This window comes from Emydura macquarii, unplaced genomic scaffold, assembly GCF_026122565.2.
Source record: "Emydura macquarii macquarii isolate MOO-44397 ecotype Brisbane River unplaced genomic scaffold, CSIRO-AGI_Emac_v2 contig_3305, whole genome shotgun sequence".
Classification (NCBI taxonomy): Eukaryota; Metazoa; Chordata; order Testudines; family Chelidae; genus Emydura; species Emydura macquarii.
The window spans coordinates 2,774,923-2,793,380 of record NW_027133442.1 but is presented as its reverse complement, the minus strand read 5'-3'; the positions used below and the strand labels follow the sequence as shown (position 1 = coordinate 2,793,380).

Sequence of the window (18,458 nt, the reverse complement as noted above, 5' to 3'; positions counted from 1 at the left end):
CAGGCAACAAGAAGTCAAGTGTCATTTTTGCAGGTCCAAATCACCCCTACCGGAAGGGAAACACAGGTTTCACCCCTATGAAAAAGTATATTCATTGTAATCTATATATTAGGGGTGCTGGCACTTTGGAGGGGACATGCTTTGTAATTATTATTACATAGCAGTTTTTCATGCAGACTATTTACGAAGATTGCAAGGTCCTGACAGAAGCTTGTCATTTCTAGGAGGGAGCAGTGCAAATCCAGAGAAAGAAGAAAGCCTCAAGCCTTCCTTGCCAGCTGACATTCAGCCTAAAGGTCACCCCACATTGACCGTGTGGAAGCAGCCCAAAGACAGTAAAGAGTGGGGTGATGAATATATTTCAAAAGAGCACCCAGACAGAGTGAAGGAAACAGGCCAAAGCAGATACAGCGCAGTGGACAATGTCCTATGTGAAACTTCTTTCGCTGGTAAGAATAAAGAAAAAGCTGTGGCTAAAAAGCGTGGAGGCTTTGGGCTTCTAGAGGCCGTCAGCTCTAGTCTGAAATCAAATAAATTAGCAAGGGACCTCAGAGAAGGTCTTGTGGTTTAAGTTGTAAGTTTGTTTTAGGTTTCAGAAGAGAGCTTGCTGAAATGCAGGATTTCCCATTTGCAAGAAATGTTGGTATTCCAAAATTTGGGTCAGTTCTGAATCAGAACAAAACCAATTTTCTTCTAAATTTCCCAGATCCATGAACCAGAAATCTCCAAAGTTTTTTTTTTTTTTGTCAGAACCACTAACACAGGGTGTTTCACAAACAAAATCTGCTTTCTGCTGAATGACATTGACATTAAATTGGTCCAACAAAAGATATCACCTCACCCACCTTGTCTCATTGACATTCTTGTCCCTTTCACATTGCTTATAGCACCAATAATACTGAAAAGAATGCCAATGAGACAAGGCAGGGGAGGTGATGTATTTTATTGGACCGATTTCTGTTGGTTAGCGAGACAAGCTTTCAAGCTAAACAGAGTTCTTCAGGTCTGGAAAAGGTACTCAGAGTCACAGATAAATACAAGATGGAACAGATAGTTACTTTAGCGTAAGTAGTTAGCACATATTCTAAGGGACCATTCAAGGTGAAGTAGCCCATTAATACCCACCTGTATTTGGGAGTTATGAGTAACTACAGCTGATCTTGCCCTGATATTAAAAGCCAAACCCAGCAACTACCATCATCAGCACTGGTTCAGTTTCTGCAGCTTTCATGGCACTCATGTTGAGAGAATGGAAACCAATGAATTCCAATGTGTGTTTGACAAAGAATGCCACTACAGTAGCCAGTGATCACTTTGTTGCCAAAAGAGTCAATGATGCAATAAGACTGCCAGTGATGGACATCAACTGAATATCCAGCCAGACCACCTTAAGGATGTAGCTAGAGATCAGTTTGGGTGGTGCGTGAGCTGCAAGGAAGCCACAACCAGTTGGGATTTGCCATGATGATGATGATGAGATGGGTGAAATTTTTCAGCCAAAACCTTTTTTGGCAAAAAATGAAGATGTGGCAATACCATCAGGGCACCCACATGGGGGCGGGGAGAGGGGAAAGGGTACACTTTACCAGGGCCTGGAGGCCCTGGGAGCCCCGGCCCAGGTTGCAACCCCCATTACCATGAGGAAATTTTTTTTCATGGCTCATGAGATTGTATGTATGGGATGAGGGATTGTGGTATGTGTGAGGGAGGGGGCCCGTGTTACAAGTTTGTACTGGGCCCGAAAAAATTATGCTTGGGCCCTGAATACTATCACATCTTTTGTGAATCATGTGAATTTGTGTCGGTTTGGCTGAACTGTTTCAGTCATTAGGAATTCCAAATTTTTCAGAAATTTGACATTTTCAGAACAAACCATGACTGTGTTTTGGTTTGAAATGAATTTCCATTTAGAGACTTCTTTAATTTTATTTAATAATTGAAATTGAAACAAAATGTTTCGGGTTGAACAAAATGTTTTGTTTGACCTGAAAAGATTTTTATTTTTTTTCAGAATTGCCAGCAAACTGAAGAAGCCATTATTCACTCAACTCTGCTTGTAACTGCCCCATTGATTTATAACCCCTGGGAGAAGGATCCATGCAAAACCCTGTCTCAGTTTGGAAGGAACTGCTTGAGTGCTATTCTGAGGCTATGGCTACACTGACGGCAGCAAATTTGCCGCCGTCAGATCGATTTCTCTGGATCGACTGAGCAGTGAGTGCAGACCCACTCAGTCAATCCAGAAATCGACATACTAAGACCAGCTACAAAAAAAGCATAGCACTGTGTCAACGGGAATGCTGTTCCCCTCGGCGCAGCACAGTGCAGACAGAGCACAGAAGAGAAGCTCAGCAGTCGACGGGAGTTATGCAAGTTTTTTGTCTACTTTGCGTAACTCCCGTCGACTGCCGCCGAATCTCACAGGTAAGTGTAGAGGAGGCCTGAGACCATGCAGCTCTCAGTCCTGTAGAAACAGGAATTGGAGAGGCTGTGCTGTGGTGCTGAGGGGCTCCAGACAGACTGATGCAATTCTGTGTGGGTTAGATTACAGAGAGTGTATTTATCATGCACTTTATAGATAAGGTTGCCTGACCTTTTCCATTGCAAAGGTCCTTTTACAGTTGCATGTAATTTTCTCTGGGACAGTTCATAGTTCATGGCAGACCAGGCCTGTGGAGTCCTTTAAGAAGAACAAAAAGCCTTACCCTTTTGGTGGTCTTGCTTCTCATTCCTTTATATCTTTGGCAAAGGACAGTCAAACTTTCTGTCCCTGGGATTGTTCCTTCTGCCTGGTCTCTCTCTGCAGTCACAGGGCATCTGTGGCAAAGTACAAAGAAGCAAATAGTTTTATTTCTCCATCTCTGCTAGGAGAGACTATTTCTCCTCATCCCATTCCCTCAAAGTCTCTGCCTCTTCTGTGGGAGGAAGCTGATTATATATGCTCTGTATCTTTCCCAGCATGCTTTGTTTCAGAGGCCTGCAGTTCTTAGCAGGCCCAGGAGTGCTAACTCCAACATTCCCTCTGGGCTGCAAGAAGAGACTCAGTCAAACACAAGCACACAGCATTTAACATATTGTGGTTTTAAATCGAATTTTTTGTTGAAGCCAAAAGACAGAACATCGCTTTGGAATTACTCGAGTCCGAGAGGAAATATGTCATCAACCTGTCCCTGATCCTGAAGATCAAAGCCACGTTGCAAGAGTCAGACATGAAGAGGAACATCAAAGAAAGAAGGTATCGTAGCCATCACACCCACTTTTAGAAAAGGGCCTTTTCAACATTCAAAGTTCTTTTTTCCCTTTTGGGAACTTTCTCTTAGCCACTTTGAAACCTTTAAATGCCTAGTGTGTTTTATAGCTTTAGGTGTTTACAATTTTTCACATGGGTAAAAGATTCTGCCTTTTCCTGCCTCTTTGGTTTCATCGGTTCATAGACTCAATAGATTCCCAGGCCAGAGAGGACGGTCATGATAATCTAATTTGACCTCCTGTACATCATAGGCCACAGCACTTCCCCAAAATAATTCCTAGAGCAGATCTCCTAGAAAAACAGCCAATCTTGATTGAAAAATTGTCAGTGATGGAGAATCCACCATGACCCTTGGTAAATTGTTCCAATAGTTAATTACCCTCACTGTTAAAAATGTACAGCTTATTGCCAAATATTTCTTGCCTCCTCTAGTCCCATCTCCATGCTCTCTGACCCTACCTCATTTCATCCTCCCTCTGTGCTCCATCAATCTCTTGCTCTCCTGTCTCCCCCAGCACCCACTATTTGAGATCTGAGCACAAAGCCTCCTAATCTAAAACCCACAGTCCATACCCCTCCCTCTGCCACTGGAAGCTGGCTGGCTTCAATATTAACCATGGACCAGTTACTGCTGTCCCATTCTAGTCGAATATAAAATACATTATTCAGTATCATACATGGCTAAAAGGCATTTCCCTGTCTGTGTGGCTGTCCTTTGTCATTCTTCTTTCCACCTCTCGGATCTCATGTCTGTTTATTCTCCATTTTTCTGGTTCTTCTTTTACCTTTTCCTCCTTTCAGGATCTCTGCATAGTCATCATTGCATCAGGCTTCCAAAGCTATCTCTGCACATTTCCTTGCTGTCTATTAATAATACCATGATAACCTTGGCATGTTTTCAATGTACATACTGCATTAAAGCCTTTAATTACATGATCACATGCTATTTATCAAAAAATACAATACAGTATAAATATCAGACCTTCCCTACCCAGCCTTTGGAGCTAGCTGGTAATTTTCCATCAGAATAATTTTTTGATGGAAAATACTGTTTCTGCTCAATTAAAATTTTCCATGGGGAAATTTAAATTTTGCTGACATTTTTCAATTTTCTATCAGAATAAATCAAGCTAAATATTTTGCTTTGGATCAGATGATCCTGAATCTAAACATTTCAGTTTGTTGAATCAAATGGAAATGTTTTGTTTGAGGTCTTTTTGAAACTAATCTGTGTCCACCTGAGCTACCACAGTGCTTCACAGGTAGTTCAGGTATCTCAAACCCTTATTTTTGTTGGGCTCCCTGACATCTTCCCCGATGCACCATGGTCTTCTCTCTGGTTAAATTGCCATGATGCATCACGGGAGTCCCTTGACAAAGGTGCATTCTGGGAGATGTAGTCTGAAGAGGAAGCCCAGCCCATAGAGGAGATTGGAGTCATGAGGAATCCAAACTACAGCTCCCATCAGGCAGATTCCATTTGGTTCAACAAACCAAAAAAAGCATTTTGACATTTCCAAACTGACATTTTTTTGATGTTTCCATTCAGCAAAATATTTAAGTATTTTGCATTTTCGTCCTGATGGGAAATGAAAACAGTTGTCTAAATATTGGTATTTCCCACAGTATGGAAGTTTTGACCAGCTCTCTTTATAAGGTACATCTTGTAAAGTGCACAGTGAGTAAGGCAAGGTTTATGAGTCCCATCCTGCTTCCATATGTGTTTGCAGGATTGGGGCCTAAGTCCTCTAACTCAAGGGAGCTCATGCTTTTAGCTGTGTAGCTTCATGCCCCACTGGTAAAGCAAACAGCAAGTTTCACACTGCTGACCCATGAATGTGAGCAGAATGTGTGTGTTCCCAAAGCCTAGGAATCTGATTCTTTTTCTAGACGCATTTCTATGCTCTTCTCTGTGCAATCATACCTGTTATCTTCTCTCTTTAGTTTCTTCCCCAGTTCTTTACGATACCTGGTCCAGCAGCACGTAGACTTACTTCATACATTGCAAGAGAGGGTGCTGAGTTGGCCACGCCCGGGAATCTTGGGGGACGTATTCCTGAAGTTAACAAACGATGAGGTATGTTAGTGCTCATAGAAGAATGCACCAAACAAAGGCATCAGAAACGCTTCAGTTTAATGATTTATAATGGCCTGTTTGGATCAAACAGAACTGCAGATTTTTTTCCCCCCAACAGAATTGTGTCTCTGGCTGTATAACAAGTTTAAAGGAACTTCAGGGATACCAGTTCAAGTCGAAATGGTACTTACATTATAGAATCATAGAAATGCAGAACTGGAAGGGGTCATCTAATCCATCGCCCTATGCTGAGTCAGAATTAAGTAACCTAAACCATCCCTTACAAGTGTTAGACTAACATGTTCTTAAAAATCTCCAGCGATGGGGAGTCCACAACCTCCTGAGGTAAACCTGTTGCAGTGCTTACCTATCCTTGGAGTTAAAAGTGTTTCAAAATATCTAACCTCAATCTCCCTTGCTGCAGATTAAGCCATTTACTTCTTGTCCTACCTTCAATGGACATGGTGAACAGTGGATCACCGTCCTCTTTATAACAACCCTTAACATATTTGAAGACACATATTATCAAGTCCCCCTTCAGTCTTCTTTCCTCTACATTAAACACACCCAATTCATTCAACGATTCCTCATAGCTCATGTTTCTACACTTTTTATCATTTTGTTGCTCTCCTCCAGACTTCCGTATTTGTCCACATTTTTCCTGATGTGTGGTGCCCAGAATTGGACACAGGACTCCAGCTGAGGCCTCACGAGTGTCAAGTCGAGTAGACCAGTTACCTCTCCTGTCTTATATACAATACTTCTGTTAATACACCCTGGAATGACATCCCTTTTTTATGTTGTTCTTTGGCAAACTACTTGCTCTTGCTTGCCTCAGCCCAGAGGTTAGCTTTTTTTGGGAAAGATGAGGCAAAATCAGTTTGGTCTGCTGAGTTTTAATGTGTTCGGTAAATAAAAAGCAGACGTCCTGCCCTCAGTTCTGACAGACGTTTTGCACACGCGTATCGGAGCAACTGCTGAGCTGATTTTCATTTAACGGTGCTTTGTTTTGAAGTCTCAAGCCTTGGCACACCTGGCACCAGACTTTACACCATCCTTGGGCTTCCTGAGGGCAATGGCTTTGATTACACCTGCCTTTGTCTGTCTTATCTGTTTAGATTGTTAGCTCTTTGGGATAGGGACTGACTCTTACTTTAGGTTTGTATAGCACCCTCACAATGGGGTCCTGATCTCAGTCGGGGCCTCTAGAAACACTAGAATTCTATTACCTTTTCACCCAACCTCCATCATAACAACACCCCTATCTCAGCTCCACCTGTCATCTCTATGGAGTCCAAAATGGTGATGCCCATAATGACCCATCCCAAGCAGAAAGAAAAGAAATAATTTACAAATTGCATATGATACAAGCTTAACTATTTCTGTTGTGTTTTTCTGTTGAGACATGCTCACATTACCAACCGAAATCAATTTTACACCCATTGTTCTCTCCCTGCTTGATTTCCTTTCCCCCACACAGAAGGGACCTCTTTCAGTGAGCCCCAGATGATGAATCTTTGTGAAATCTGCTGTCTGGGACAGATTCTGCCCATTTTATTGTCATGGGGAACTCATTACTGTCACAACTCCTCCAGTCTCAGCTTCCACAGTTCCATTCTCAATTTCTGGAGGCAACCAAGCAGAAATTCTGTCTATCCCTCCCAATACCTCCTCAGATAATCCTTATGGACAGTCCATGGGTTTAAATCCAGGACCCAAATGTGTCCTGTAAACCACTTCATTCAGTTGGGTCAGTACTGCATAGGGTTCCTCCCACAGTTTATCCAGCTTGGGGCTCCTAGCTTTCTTTCCACTATGATTGTGGAACCAGATCAGAACTCCTCTTTTAAAAGTTTCCCCATATGATCGTACATCATTTTTTCTTTTCATCTTATCTTATCAGAGGCTCTCCTCAACTTTTTTCTAGCAGAGCTGTGAGCTTTTCCAGTTTTGGACTGTCGGGCTTCTTCATAGTTCAGATGTCCCAAATTCCTTTGGCTCCATCACAGTCAGGATGCTGGTCACCTCTTTGATCCATCTTGCCATTCCAGACAGGGAGTACTGCAGCTGGGCTTTTAATCAGCTCAGATGCATCTTAGCTACGGCCCCAACAAAGATTTAAGCTCTGACTGCACATCTTCTCTCAGTGAAAAGCTTTCAAATGTTGCTTACATTTTTTTTGCGACTTCTCTAGCTCTTGTTTTAGGTCTTCTTTGAAATTCTTTTGTCCATCTTTGAGTTCTGCAAGCCCCTCCATTATTAGTTCCATCTTGGCGTAACAGAAATACTAGCTCACAATTTCTTTACTTAGTAATTGAATTCCACCCCCGCCACCTGTGTTATCCCTGTTGCTCTGAGCAGTTGGCTAATATGCAGGGTCTTGTGGGTTGTTTCTTTTAGGAGGAGCAATTAATGATGGAGTCAAGTAGCCTCGGTGCAATCCTGTTTATTTACAAAGAACGCACAAAGTCCTGTTTCCCTGAACATGGGAGGAATCAAATAAGAGGAAGCAGTTTCTTTGCTTACAGTTTCCAGTCAGCACTTTGCCCCAAAAGCTCTCTCTTGCCTATGTCTCAGGACTACATTACCAGTGCTTCTCTTCTTGTCTCCTTGGTTTTCCTGCTGCCTTCTGTCTCATTGCTGGCTGCTGCTGCTCACAGACGCTCACACCTCCACCAAAACAGTACCCAGATCCTGGCCTCTGCATTCAGCCCTTCAGCTTCTGCCGGGCTTGTGCACGGCCTGTGTTTTGGGTGGCGGCACCTATTGTTTCAGTGTCTTACTCCTAAAAGGAGCGTAACTGCTTCTGACTTTGATCCTGAATGAAGGGCAGCTGTCACACCCACTGGCTTGAAAGAGGATTGTATCCAACCTCTATCATTGCAATACATGTAATAAGTGTGCTTTGCTTCTGTGGTGGAGCACAAAGTGTGTGGAGGATGAGGGTGGGAGACAGGACACCTTGCACCCTCTCCCCCTCCCTTGTGCAGAGCTGGGCCCAGTCTGGCCTCTCCTGCCTGGAAAGAGTTGCACAAAGTGAAAGGCGAGAGGCCAGTGCAGTGCAGATGAGGTAGGGTTGCTATGGAGAGACCTAGAGGGAGGGTGACTTCCCAGGGGGACCTTGTACTCTAGGGGGTTGGGCACAGGACTGGGACTCACTTGTGTAAGCAAGACCTAAACCCTCATGGGCCCCGGCCCTGGGTCTAACCTTGCACGATTTCAAAGCGCTAATGTTTCTCACTCCGCGTTTCTGGGTTTGCTCCTCAGAACAATTTTCTGGACTACTACATTGCTTACTTGAGAGACCTGCCAGAATGCATCTCGCTGATCCATGTGGTGATTCTGAAGGAGGTACACTTCTTTCCCCGCGGTTTCAGAGACTCATCCACCATGACACACAGTCAAGACGGGTGATAGTGGGGACGCAATCAGTACCCTCTCCCCGCACGCCCAGCGGGAAGTAGCAGTTTGCCAAATCAAATCTTAACGCATTCCTAGAATTTCTATCAGGAATCAGGCAGTTGAAATAGTACAGAGATATCAGTTCACTCTGAGCACATGAAACACAGCATAGATGACCAAAACACATGCTTCTGAAGTCATTAAATCCAGGTCTTTAGCACCAAGACACCACTGACACCTTTCAGCATAACAATATTATTGCTAATTACACACTGGCTGCCTGGGAATGCCGGGAGAGCCTGGATTTTCTGTGAAATACCTGAACCTGTCCCTGAATTACCCCAGGCTGTGATCCAAACCATCCAATCTATCTGTTTGCAAACTGGACCACCACCTGCTCCTTGCACCACTTCCCACAGCAGATTCTGTAGGAACATAATATTTTCTGGGGTTTCTTCCTGCCATTTCCCCCCCTCCTGCGAACCAAATTATTTTATTACCAAATACTGGTTTCCTGAATGACGGCCTTGTTGATCGATTGGTTGTTCCGAGTTCTTGAAGGCAGCTGTCTAATTCTAATGCTGTCCTGTGTTTGAATGAAGTTACATCCAGAAGTTCAATTGGATCAATATCTGTAAATAACCCACCCCCAACCCCCAAGGAAATGCTCCCTCACACCCCACCCCGACCACTGCCTGTGAGGGTCTCTAGAAGAATGGATAAACCTTGCCACATGCCCTGGGGAAGGAGGGCCCTTCCCTGAGACCTCTCTGCAGCTAGCCCCTTTGCATTCACGCCAGGGGTCTAACGGCTCAGGTTGCTCAGTTGGATATAAGTGCTGTGGTATCTCCTGGGCAGAGCAGCAGTCTCTAAGGGCCAGATTCTGATATCCTTATTCACACACATTGAGCAGTTCCAAATAAATCAGTGGGGCTAGTCTTAGGAGTGACTGTGACCAGTGGGCATAAGGGACTCGCAGTCCAGCCCTTAGCGCAACACAATAGGAACTGTTGTCATCTCGTCCCATTGTCATTCATGTTTCCCTCCCTGTGGGCTGCTGTATGTACTATACAGCATCGCGTGAACACAGACGGCGCTGGGAATCTACATGCCATAGTGATGCTAAATCTACTTTCTCCAATTCAGGTGGAAGAAGAAATTAAGTCTGACCTCTACATGCTATTCTTTCATATAGTCCAGCGTATCCCCGAATACCTCATTCACTTACAGGTAGGACTAACTCAGAAAAATTGCCCTGGTCTCACCAGGGCCCTGGACTGATGATCCTTGGTATCAGTGTTGACGCTGCATGTCACTTCACTCAGAACTCGCCTTTGGGGCCTTCACAGCTACGACCGCCTGGCTGTGACCATGACTCGTGTTTTTCCAGGGATGCTAGAGAGAGGGGGAGAACATGGAGAGGCTGTGAAAGAGGAGGAAGAATGAAATCTGACGTGTGGCTATGAGAGGGAAGCCAGGGGCCATGGAGGAAGAAGAGGAGAGAGCAGGGAACAGCTTGCAGAGGGCTAGACAGTGGGAGAAGCTGGGGTGGGGTGGGGTAAAGGAATGGCAGAAGAGGCTACCAGAGGAAGACACTCACACACTGTTTAGGTTGGTAACCACTATTGAGGGGATGGGTAACCATTTCCCTGCCAGCGTCCTGTTTTACTGTAACACGGGACATACAAAATCCAAGGGGTCAGGGCTAGCAGTGGACAAACAAGAATGACCCCCAGACAAGTGGGGCACAAGCAGCTGGCTCCTGCAGCAAGGACATTGGTTTGCAGGGGATGCGAAGGATCATCTTGCTGACACTCCTCTAAATCCTCAGGCTAACACTGTGCAGACTGGAGCGATCATAACAAGGGTGGGATGAGAACTGGGTCTTGGGTTTATCCCAAAAGGAAAGGCTGGCTCTGCCTTACCTGAAACAGTTCAGACCCCAAAGGAGAAAGGCAGGGGCAGTGCCTCTAAAGGCCCAGGGAGGGATTATGGTGCATTTGTAGGATGGTCGCCGCGAGAGGTCCCAGTCTTAGGCACTGTCCAAACACGTACCAAAGAGATGATTCCCAGCCAAAGAGCTTTCACGGTGCATTTTCAGAGCCTTATACAGTTGGTCGAGTCTTAGTTCTAACCCAAAGTCACCTACGTGCCTTTTGCATGAAAAGAGCGAGAACATCCTCCAAACTGTCTGCTTTCCTCTGCACCCCAGAACATCCTGAAGTACACAGAGCAAGAGCACCCCGATTACTACCTGCTCCTGGTGTGCGTGCAGCGCTTCCGTGTTTTTATCTCGCACTACAGCCTGTTGTTACAGTGCAACGAAGACCTGCTCATACAGAAACGGAAGAAGCTAAAGAAGTAAGTCTGGCCCAAGATACAACCCTGTACACTCAGGAAGAAACGATGCAGTGGGTAGAAACCAAGGGCCAGATTCTAAGTTAGTGTCCATGGGCCCCCACTGTTACACTGCGGTCAAATTAACACCATTATATTCCCACCAGCTGAGGATCTAGCTCCTGAGGATCGGTCTGCTAGATCAGAACATGTGTTGTCAAGTTTGATATCAGATTTGGAGCAGCCACTTCCTGATGGTTCAGAGAAAGAAAAGAAGTTCCTTTTATTTGTTCTAAATTTAGCAGCCATTAATTTAAGCAAATAACTCCTCATAGGCCTGGTCCGCCCTAGAAAAATTATCTGTTGCTGATAGCAGGTGGCAGACACGAGTTCAGTTGCAAGCGCACAGCAAATCAAGGTTAAGACTTACTTTGAGCAGATTTTAGCCACTGCGTGCTGAAATAGCACTGAATATGCCTTGAAGACCTTACAGTCCAAATAGAAAAGAGAATTATTGTCCCATCAGAAGGGGAACTGAGGCACAGTGGGCTTAAGGAACTTGCTTGATGTCCTACAGGAAATCTGCAGCTGAGCTGGGACTCAAAGCTAGATCTCCCAAGTCCCACGTGGGGGCCTTACCCACAAAGCTATTGCCCTTTCTCGCAAATAAGGGTGTTACTGAAGCAATGAGCAAACCTGCACTGGAACTGCAACCAATGACATGGCCATGTGCCTTAAAAAAGAACTCGGGGTGTGCTGCTTGCCCTGCGCTCTCGGTCCTCGTCTGCCTGGTTGTGTCGATTGGTAACGCATTTCAATTCCCTTAGGTCGTCCCTGGTTAAGTTATACAAAGGTCTGGCTTCTCAGTGTGCCAACGTCATCCAGGAGGTTTCCCCCACACCTGGCACAACATCCATCCGAGACAGTGGGATGCACTCCGAAGAGGTGATGTCGCCCTTCTCGCAAGCCCCCTCTTCCAGCACCACAGCCACGTAAGCTTATTGTCAGCCCGAAAAGGCCGGTATCGCTTCCCTCTCCACGCAGCCCCAACAAGTTTAGGCAGCAGCAACGTGTCTCTAGAAATAGTTAAGCATGGAGCTGTGGCCTGGACATCCTGAGGTGAGTCTGCAGCGGGTTGCCTCTCCTGTGCAGAGTAATAAAGCTCTCCTTGCATTCCCAGGCAGAAGTACATTCAGGGGGCAGGTCTGAGTGGTGGGCGATGCCTGGGGAAGGGAGGACCCTGCATACCCAGCACTAGTTTCCTGGCAAACAACTTAGAAATTCTTGGTGTAGGAGCAGAGGAATCGTAGCGGCCAATCAGAGTAGAGAGATTTTCATGAGTTAAAATAACACTGCAGTGATTATGCAAATGCCTCTGCACTCTGGTTGGCTAATAACAGCTGCCAGGCTGTCCGAAAGGATTAAAATGTGCTATAGCTGAGAAAGCAGGCTAGCCAGAGAGCAGTGGTTATAGGAGGCGAACGCAAAGCAGCAAGGAAGGCCACATTTTTCTGGAGGGGTAGCCCTGTTAGTCTGTATTGTTTGTGTCACGTTTTTCTGTGGCTAATCAGTGCTGCTTGAAAAATAGCAGTGTCTTTCTAGAAGATATGCTGTAGCTCTAAGAGAAGGAAGGGCTTAAGGAAGAGTTTACCCGCTGAGGCTCTCTGGCCTGTGTTCTGCAGAAAGTCGCACTAGATGGTCACAATGGTCCCTCTTAAATCTATTCAATATTTTGTGTGAAAAACACTGAAAGTTTTCATCCTACAGGTTGGGATAAGGAACAATTTTTCATGTATTTGAATTGGGGTGGTTGGTTTTTTTTTTGCAGATTTTTATATAACATTTTCAGTTTTCAAATGAAAAATTTCCATCACCTCTCCTTTTAATGCAGTTCTGCAGAAAGCTGGGAGAACCAAGACCACAGAGTCACTTTGTGAACGCCAGGAGGGTGCACAGGGCTGCTGTGCTAACCTGTGCCTTCCAGAGCCATTAGGGATTCATTCTGATAGATTTTCCCTGACGCACAATAATGCATTTTACATTGTTGCAAAGCCAACAATTGCATGCGAGAGTTCTGTGGAATTTCAGAATCCACTGCTGCGTGCTTATGGTGTTGTTTAAAGGCAAGTGATTGCTAGGACCCAATGCATTGCACTGCCAGTTCTGACTGCAGCGGTATCATGGGACCAGCTCTACACGATTGCATAGGGTTTGTTTTAGGAGCTAAAAATGTAGGTTAAGACCCTAGCTCCTTTGTGAGCTTTCAGCCCTTTTTGACTAAACTTTCTTTTCCACTGAGAAATGCCGATTCATCAGGTTTCAACACATTTTTTTGACTCGATCGTTTTTTGAAATTGTCCAAATGTATCGTTTCAACATCTTCTAAATGAGAAATCCTGGCTTCTCAATACAGTCTTTATGTTTAAAATCAAAACAAAACATTTGGAAATTATTGAAACCAAATATTTTGATTGACATAATCTCCCCCACTCCCCCCCCCCTTTTTTTTTCTTTTTTTTTTTTTAAATTTTCAGCTTGAAAATAATTTTGTCTCAATTTTGAGATGGGAAAATTTTGTTTACATCTCAGTTTTTCTCAGGATGGGAAAAACTACATACTCAGGTGGCTAGCCTAAGCCACTGGCTGTGTCGCTGCGGCCGCACTATTTTTCAGTGCTGCCTCCAGGAGCGTTAGCACATGTGCATCGACCTGAGCTGGGAATCACACTTCCCAGCTGCAGTGTAAATGGACCTTTAGGGAACACAAGCACCCAAGGTGCTACTCTAGAGGGTGCAAAGAGGGCTGGGGCCTTTTTTCCTCATCCCTGCCATTATAGTGGCAGGAGATGCTGATCAAATGTGACTGTGTGGCACCTTCTCCAAGAGAAGTGCACCCCTGGAACCCACAGGGGAAAACAGCTGGAATTCCCCGGGGGGGGAGGGGGGGGGTTCTGCACAGCCCTCCAGGGGGAACCAGAGGCAGGGTCTTCCCAGACCCTTGAAGAGAAAGAGAGTGAGGCATGGCCCCTGAGCGAGGGAAGGGTGACAGCACATTGAACAAGAGCCGAAGCTCCCCCCTTGCTAGCAGGAGCAGGCAGACTCTGCTCTCAGGGGAGGGGGCAGGAGCTATCCTCCGCCCTGCTCTGCCTTGCTTTAGCTCTGAGTGTGAGTGAGCTGCCCAGGCAGCCAAGCTACTGCACAGGCCCCGGAGCGGCCCCAGCGTTCAGCAGGTATGGTGGGGTTTAAATGGCTGTGGGTCCCAGTTGCACTGGGACGAGCACTTGCAGTGACCCTCCTGCCGAGCTGGACCTGCTGATTTCCGTTACTTGCTGCTCCAAGCAGACTGATTGCGACACCCTTTGCTAAATGGCATTTGAGTGACTAAAGCAAGTTGGTCGTGGCTGGGCCAGGCTCGCCAAATGCATGTACATCATAGTTCTCTCTGTATTTCTTTCCCTTCCCCCTCCTTTTTAAGGCATTTGATGCCCCAGCTGAAGAAGAACCAGCCTGCGATGATGGAGAACATCCAGGCTGGGAAGCCATCTGACTGGGAAGTGGAGGGGAGAAAACACGAAAGGCCAGAGAACATCCTCGCTTCGTCTCAGTTCCCCGAGCAGGAGCTAAAGGCCATGTCGAACCCCTTGCAAGTCATCCCAGAGATGGACTATGAAACTCCCCCAGCCGATCCAATGGGAAATGTCGAGAGATCTGCCAGGACCTCAGCGGAGCTGTTGCAGGATGCTAGAAGCTTTGCCCCAAGCTATGAAGAGTTGGACTATGGGGGGGAGGTTTACACCCTGCCAGGTCCCTACGAGGACGAGACCTTTCAAAACCTGGCTCTTTTTGAGAGCTGCTCCCCAGCCTCCTCTGAATCCAGCCTAGATATTTGCTTTTTAAGGCCTGTTCACTTCACAGTGGAGCCCGACAGGACAGATCACTCGTTACAGCCGCTGCCTAAAAGCAGCAGTACTTACAAACCCGAGGCGTTTCACGGCAAAGGCAAGCCCCTGAGCAGGTCCCTGAAGGAGTTCTCCAGGAGCACCGAGGGCATGCACACTAGACTATACGGCAGCAGGAGCAGCAGCAGTAGCCAGCTGCAGCACAAGCAGGAGAGAAGCATGCAACCTCACCTGATCTCTGCAGCATCTAGAAGCTCCCAAAGGAGCTTCTTCCCCCCACAGCGGGGGCTGGGGGAGAAACAGAGCTTTTTGGAAGTAAGGAGGCGAAAATAAAAAAAAAAAGCAAACTTTTGCAGCAGGTTCAGAGAAACTTCTAGGGGAAAATTTTCCAAAATAGCTTCCAAATTTGCACATGCTAAGCCCTCCCCAGCACAGGTACCAAGACCCAGAAGGGCCCAGTTTGCACCCAAATACCAGGCTGCAAGGGGGCAAATGGAGGTTTGGTGCATGCCATTGTGTGGGTGTGGGTTCAGAGACCACTTTTGAAAATTTGGCCCCTCTTGTGTTTCCGACTTTTCTTTCCCACTGTCACTGTGACCCCACGAGCCAGGCTCTTCTTCGGGCTGAGCAGCCCCCTGCATCAAGCACTTCCATGGAGGAAGCAGGTGTATTAACAATGGAGCACAGCTCTTTGCAGTGAGGGCTCAGAGCACCGTTAACCTGCTTTTGCAGGACAACAGAGGCAGGGGCGAGAGCTCTTGCGTTCATTAAGACAAGTGCAGTTAGGACCAAATCTGCAGCTAAATCAATGTAGCTACACGGAAGGCCAAGGGGGCCAACTCCCCAGGTGATGTAAATCAGTGCATCTCCACTGACTTCAGCCCAATTGTGGCAGCTGAGGAACTGGCCCACAGGCGCTAGCCCAACTGGCATCTAATTCAGCAGGGGAGACACTTGTCTGCCCGCACGTTCCCTCCCTCTTTCCCCCTGGGAGCACATTTGTTGTTTGCACTACCCCCTCTGGGAGGAGCCTGCAGGGATGGATGTTGATGACCTGTGTGCAGAGGATGGAAGGAGGAGAGCCCCAGGAGTGGAACCCCCAGATAAAAGATAGCACAGGAGCAGAGCAAATGAAGATTAGAAACCAGAGGGGAGGAGGACGGAGGAGCAAGGGAGGCAGAGCTGATTTCCTGGGGAACAACCTGTGCTGAGTTAATAATAATAATTACACCTAGCTCTTCTCTAGCTCTTTTAATCAGTAGCTCTGACAGTAATTCATCCAAGGAGGGCCGGATCACTGTCCCCATTTTGCAACTGGGGAAACTGAGGCACAGGGCAGCGAAGTGACTTGCCCAAGGTCACCCAGCAGACCAGTGGCAGAGCTGGGAATAGACTGGGTCAGCCCAGTGCTCCATCCACTAGGCCACACTGCTTAGTTAAGCTGGCATTAAAAGTGGTGGAGGTCGCTGGGGATACAGCCTGACTGGGAATATGGGAGGGTTCAGCAGAAAGCAGCAAAATCAGCAGTTAAGGCTTGCCTATAGGAGGAAATTGACTAGAACAATGATTGCAGACCAGCTCCCTACCCCAGCTGAATACTCTTTTTCCAGAGTAGCTATAAGTGCTTTAAACTCACACCCTTCCAGAATCCCTTCCCAGCGCAGAACCCCCGTTAGAGGTAGGGGCCCTACGGCATCATTGCATCAGCACCAATGGGAGGAGCTGGCGCAAAAGGAGACATGTTCGGGGCCGTTGTGAATGGACTTTAGAGGCTCAGAGAGGAGACCCTCACTGACAAACTCATGGTACAGTCCATGTGTCAGTGAAAGGTGACGCTCACGGTGCCCTGCAGATGCACATATGGTGACTGACAAAGCCAGCAGCACCATCCGCCTTCCCCCAAGGGCACCCTCCATCCAGTATGGCGAGCATGCCCGATGCAGGACCCACTGGTGGGGGAGTGCCCACCTCCCTGCCCTGCGTTGCCCCATAGTTGGTAACGGGATTTGGAATCCTTCCAAATGAAAAGCCCTCTCAAACCGGAGCATTGGTAACAGGGACGTTGGTCATCTCCCTGACGTGGCTTAAAACTGTCACGTTGTTTAAGGATTATTCTTGCCCCCTCAATTATTCTTCCTCGGTCCCCTGGGCTTTACAGACCCCCCATTAACCGCTTGTGCAGAGGCATCACTACTGCAGAAGTCTGAGCAATGGAGGAGTCTACCCACATAGACAAATTCAGAATGGAAAAAAGGTGCAAATTTTTAACCAGGAGGGTAACTAACAACTGGAACAACTTACCAAGGGCTGTGGTGGAGTCTCCGTCACTGGCAATTTTTAAAATCAGATTGGATCCTTTTCTAAAGGATATGCTGTAGTCCAAACAGGAATTAATACAGGGCAGTTCTATGGCCTATATTATACAGAAGTTAAGACTAGATGATCACAATGGTCCTTTCTGGCCTTGGAATCTATGAATCTATGAAACCAGACTCCTCAACATGACCTGGTTTTCAGGTTCCTCCAATGCAAAGAGAAGGTGAGGTTGTAGAAGCTGGTTAAACCATCTTTTCCATTTTAGGAGCTCCATGCAGAAGACAACACCAGGTTCTGCCAGAAGGATGACAACGAACAAACATCCTTCAGCGAGCACAACCCGCGGCAGGAACCAAAAGGGGGCTTCCGGAGCTCTTTCCGCAAACTCTTCAAAAAGAAATGAGCATCCCAGCAGGAGCCCCAGAACCTGCAGACAGAAAACAAACCGGGTCTGCAGCTTCCAGATCCACGACCAACACAACAGAAAAAAGGGGAGTGTTTTCACTGCTGACTTGCAAAAGCACCTTGCTCTCCCTCAAACAGCGGAGAGGTGCGCGGTAGATCAAAACGGAGATTGTTACGGGTGGGCAAGCTGATTTGGGTGACAATAGGAATCTGTTGAGACTTCATCCAAAACCTGAACTCAACGTCCCTTCAACTTCCACCCTCAATAATTTTTCTCTGCTTTGCCACATTCCTTTCAGGCCCAAAAGTGGAAGTGCATGCAAGAGAAGCTGCGTTTGTAGGTTTTCAGCCTGATTGGAAGCAGGCCGTACCAACAATACCATGAAAGAACTTGCTTTAACAGGACTCCCAGCTTGATATTGAAGGGCTGAGAGGTTCTGATCTGTGGCGAGCTTCAGGTTGCGTAGCCAAATGGACCCTGGCTTTCTGAACTTCATTGTCCCTGGCAGTTCTGTTGTAACTTTTATTTTGCACGTCTCCCTCGGATCGTTTCAATTCGGTAGGAACAGTTGCTCTTGCTGCCATATTCTTATGATATATTATTTGTATTTTGGCAGCCCTTAGTGATCATGGCCCCACTGTGCTAGGCGCTTGGTCACACATACCACACATGCAGTTTATAGATGTCCTTTTTTTTTTTTTTTTTAAATTGGCTACAGAAAACTCAGCCGGGGGACTGCATCTCACTGTGTGTCTTGCAGCACCTGGCACAA

The 18,458-nt window shown here is 46.5% G+C and overlaps 1 protein-coding gene across 1 annotated transcript in view; it reads left to right on the top strand.

Moving 5' to 3' along the window:
* Window positions 1-17,683, top strand: part of ARHGEF33 (Rho guanine nucleotide exchange factor 33) — a 52,054-nt gene extending 34,371 nt beyond the window's left edge. Inside the window, exons 8-16 of the mRNA XM_067532850.1 lie at window positions 225-449; window positions 3,106-3,235; window positions 5,195-5,327; window positions 8,595-8,678; window positions 9,876-9,959; window positions 10,942-11,090; window positions 11,894-12,058; window positions 14,541-15,287; window positions 17,545-17,683. Coding sequence (XP_067388951.1) covers window positions 225-449; window positions 3,106-3,235; window positions 5,195-5,327; window positions 8,595-8,678; window positions 9,876-9,959; window positions 10,942-11,090; window positions 11,894-12,058; window positions 14,541-15,287; window positions 17,545-17,683 — 1,856 coding nt within the window. The remainder of the gene's footprint in view (window positions 1-224; window positions 450-3,105; window positions 3,236-5,194; window positions 5,328-8,594; window positions 8,679-9,875; window positions 9,960-10,941; window positions 11,091-11,893; window positions 12,059-14,540; window positions 15,288-17,544) is intronic.
* Window positions 17,684-18,458: the final 775 nt, after the last annotated feature.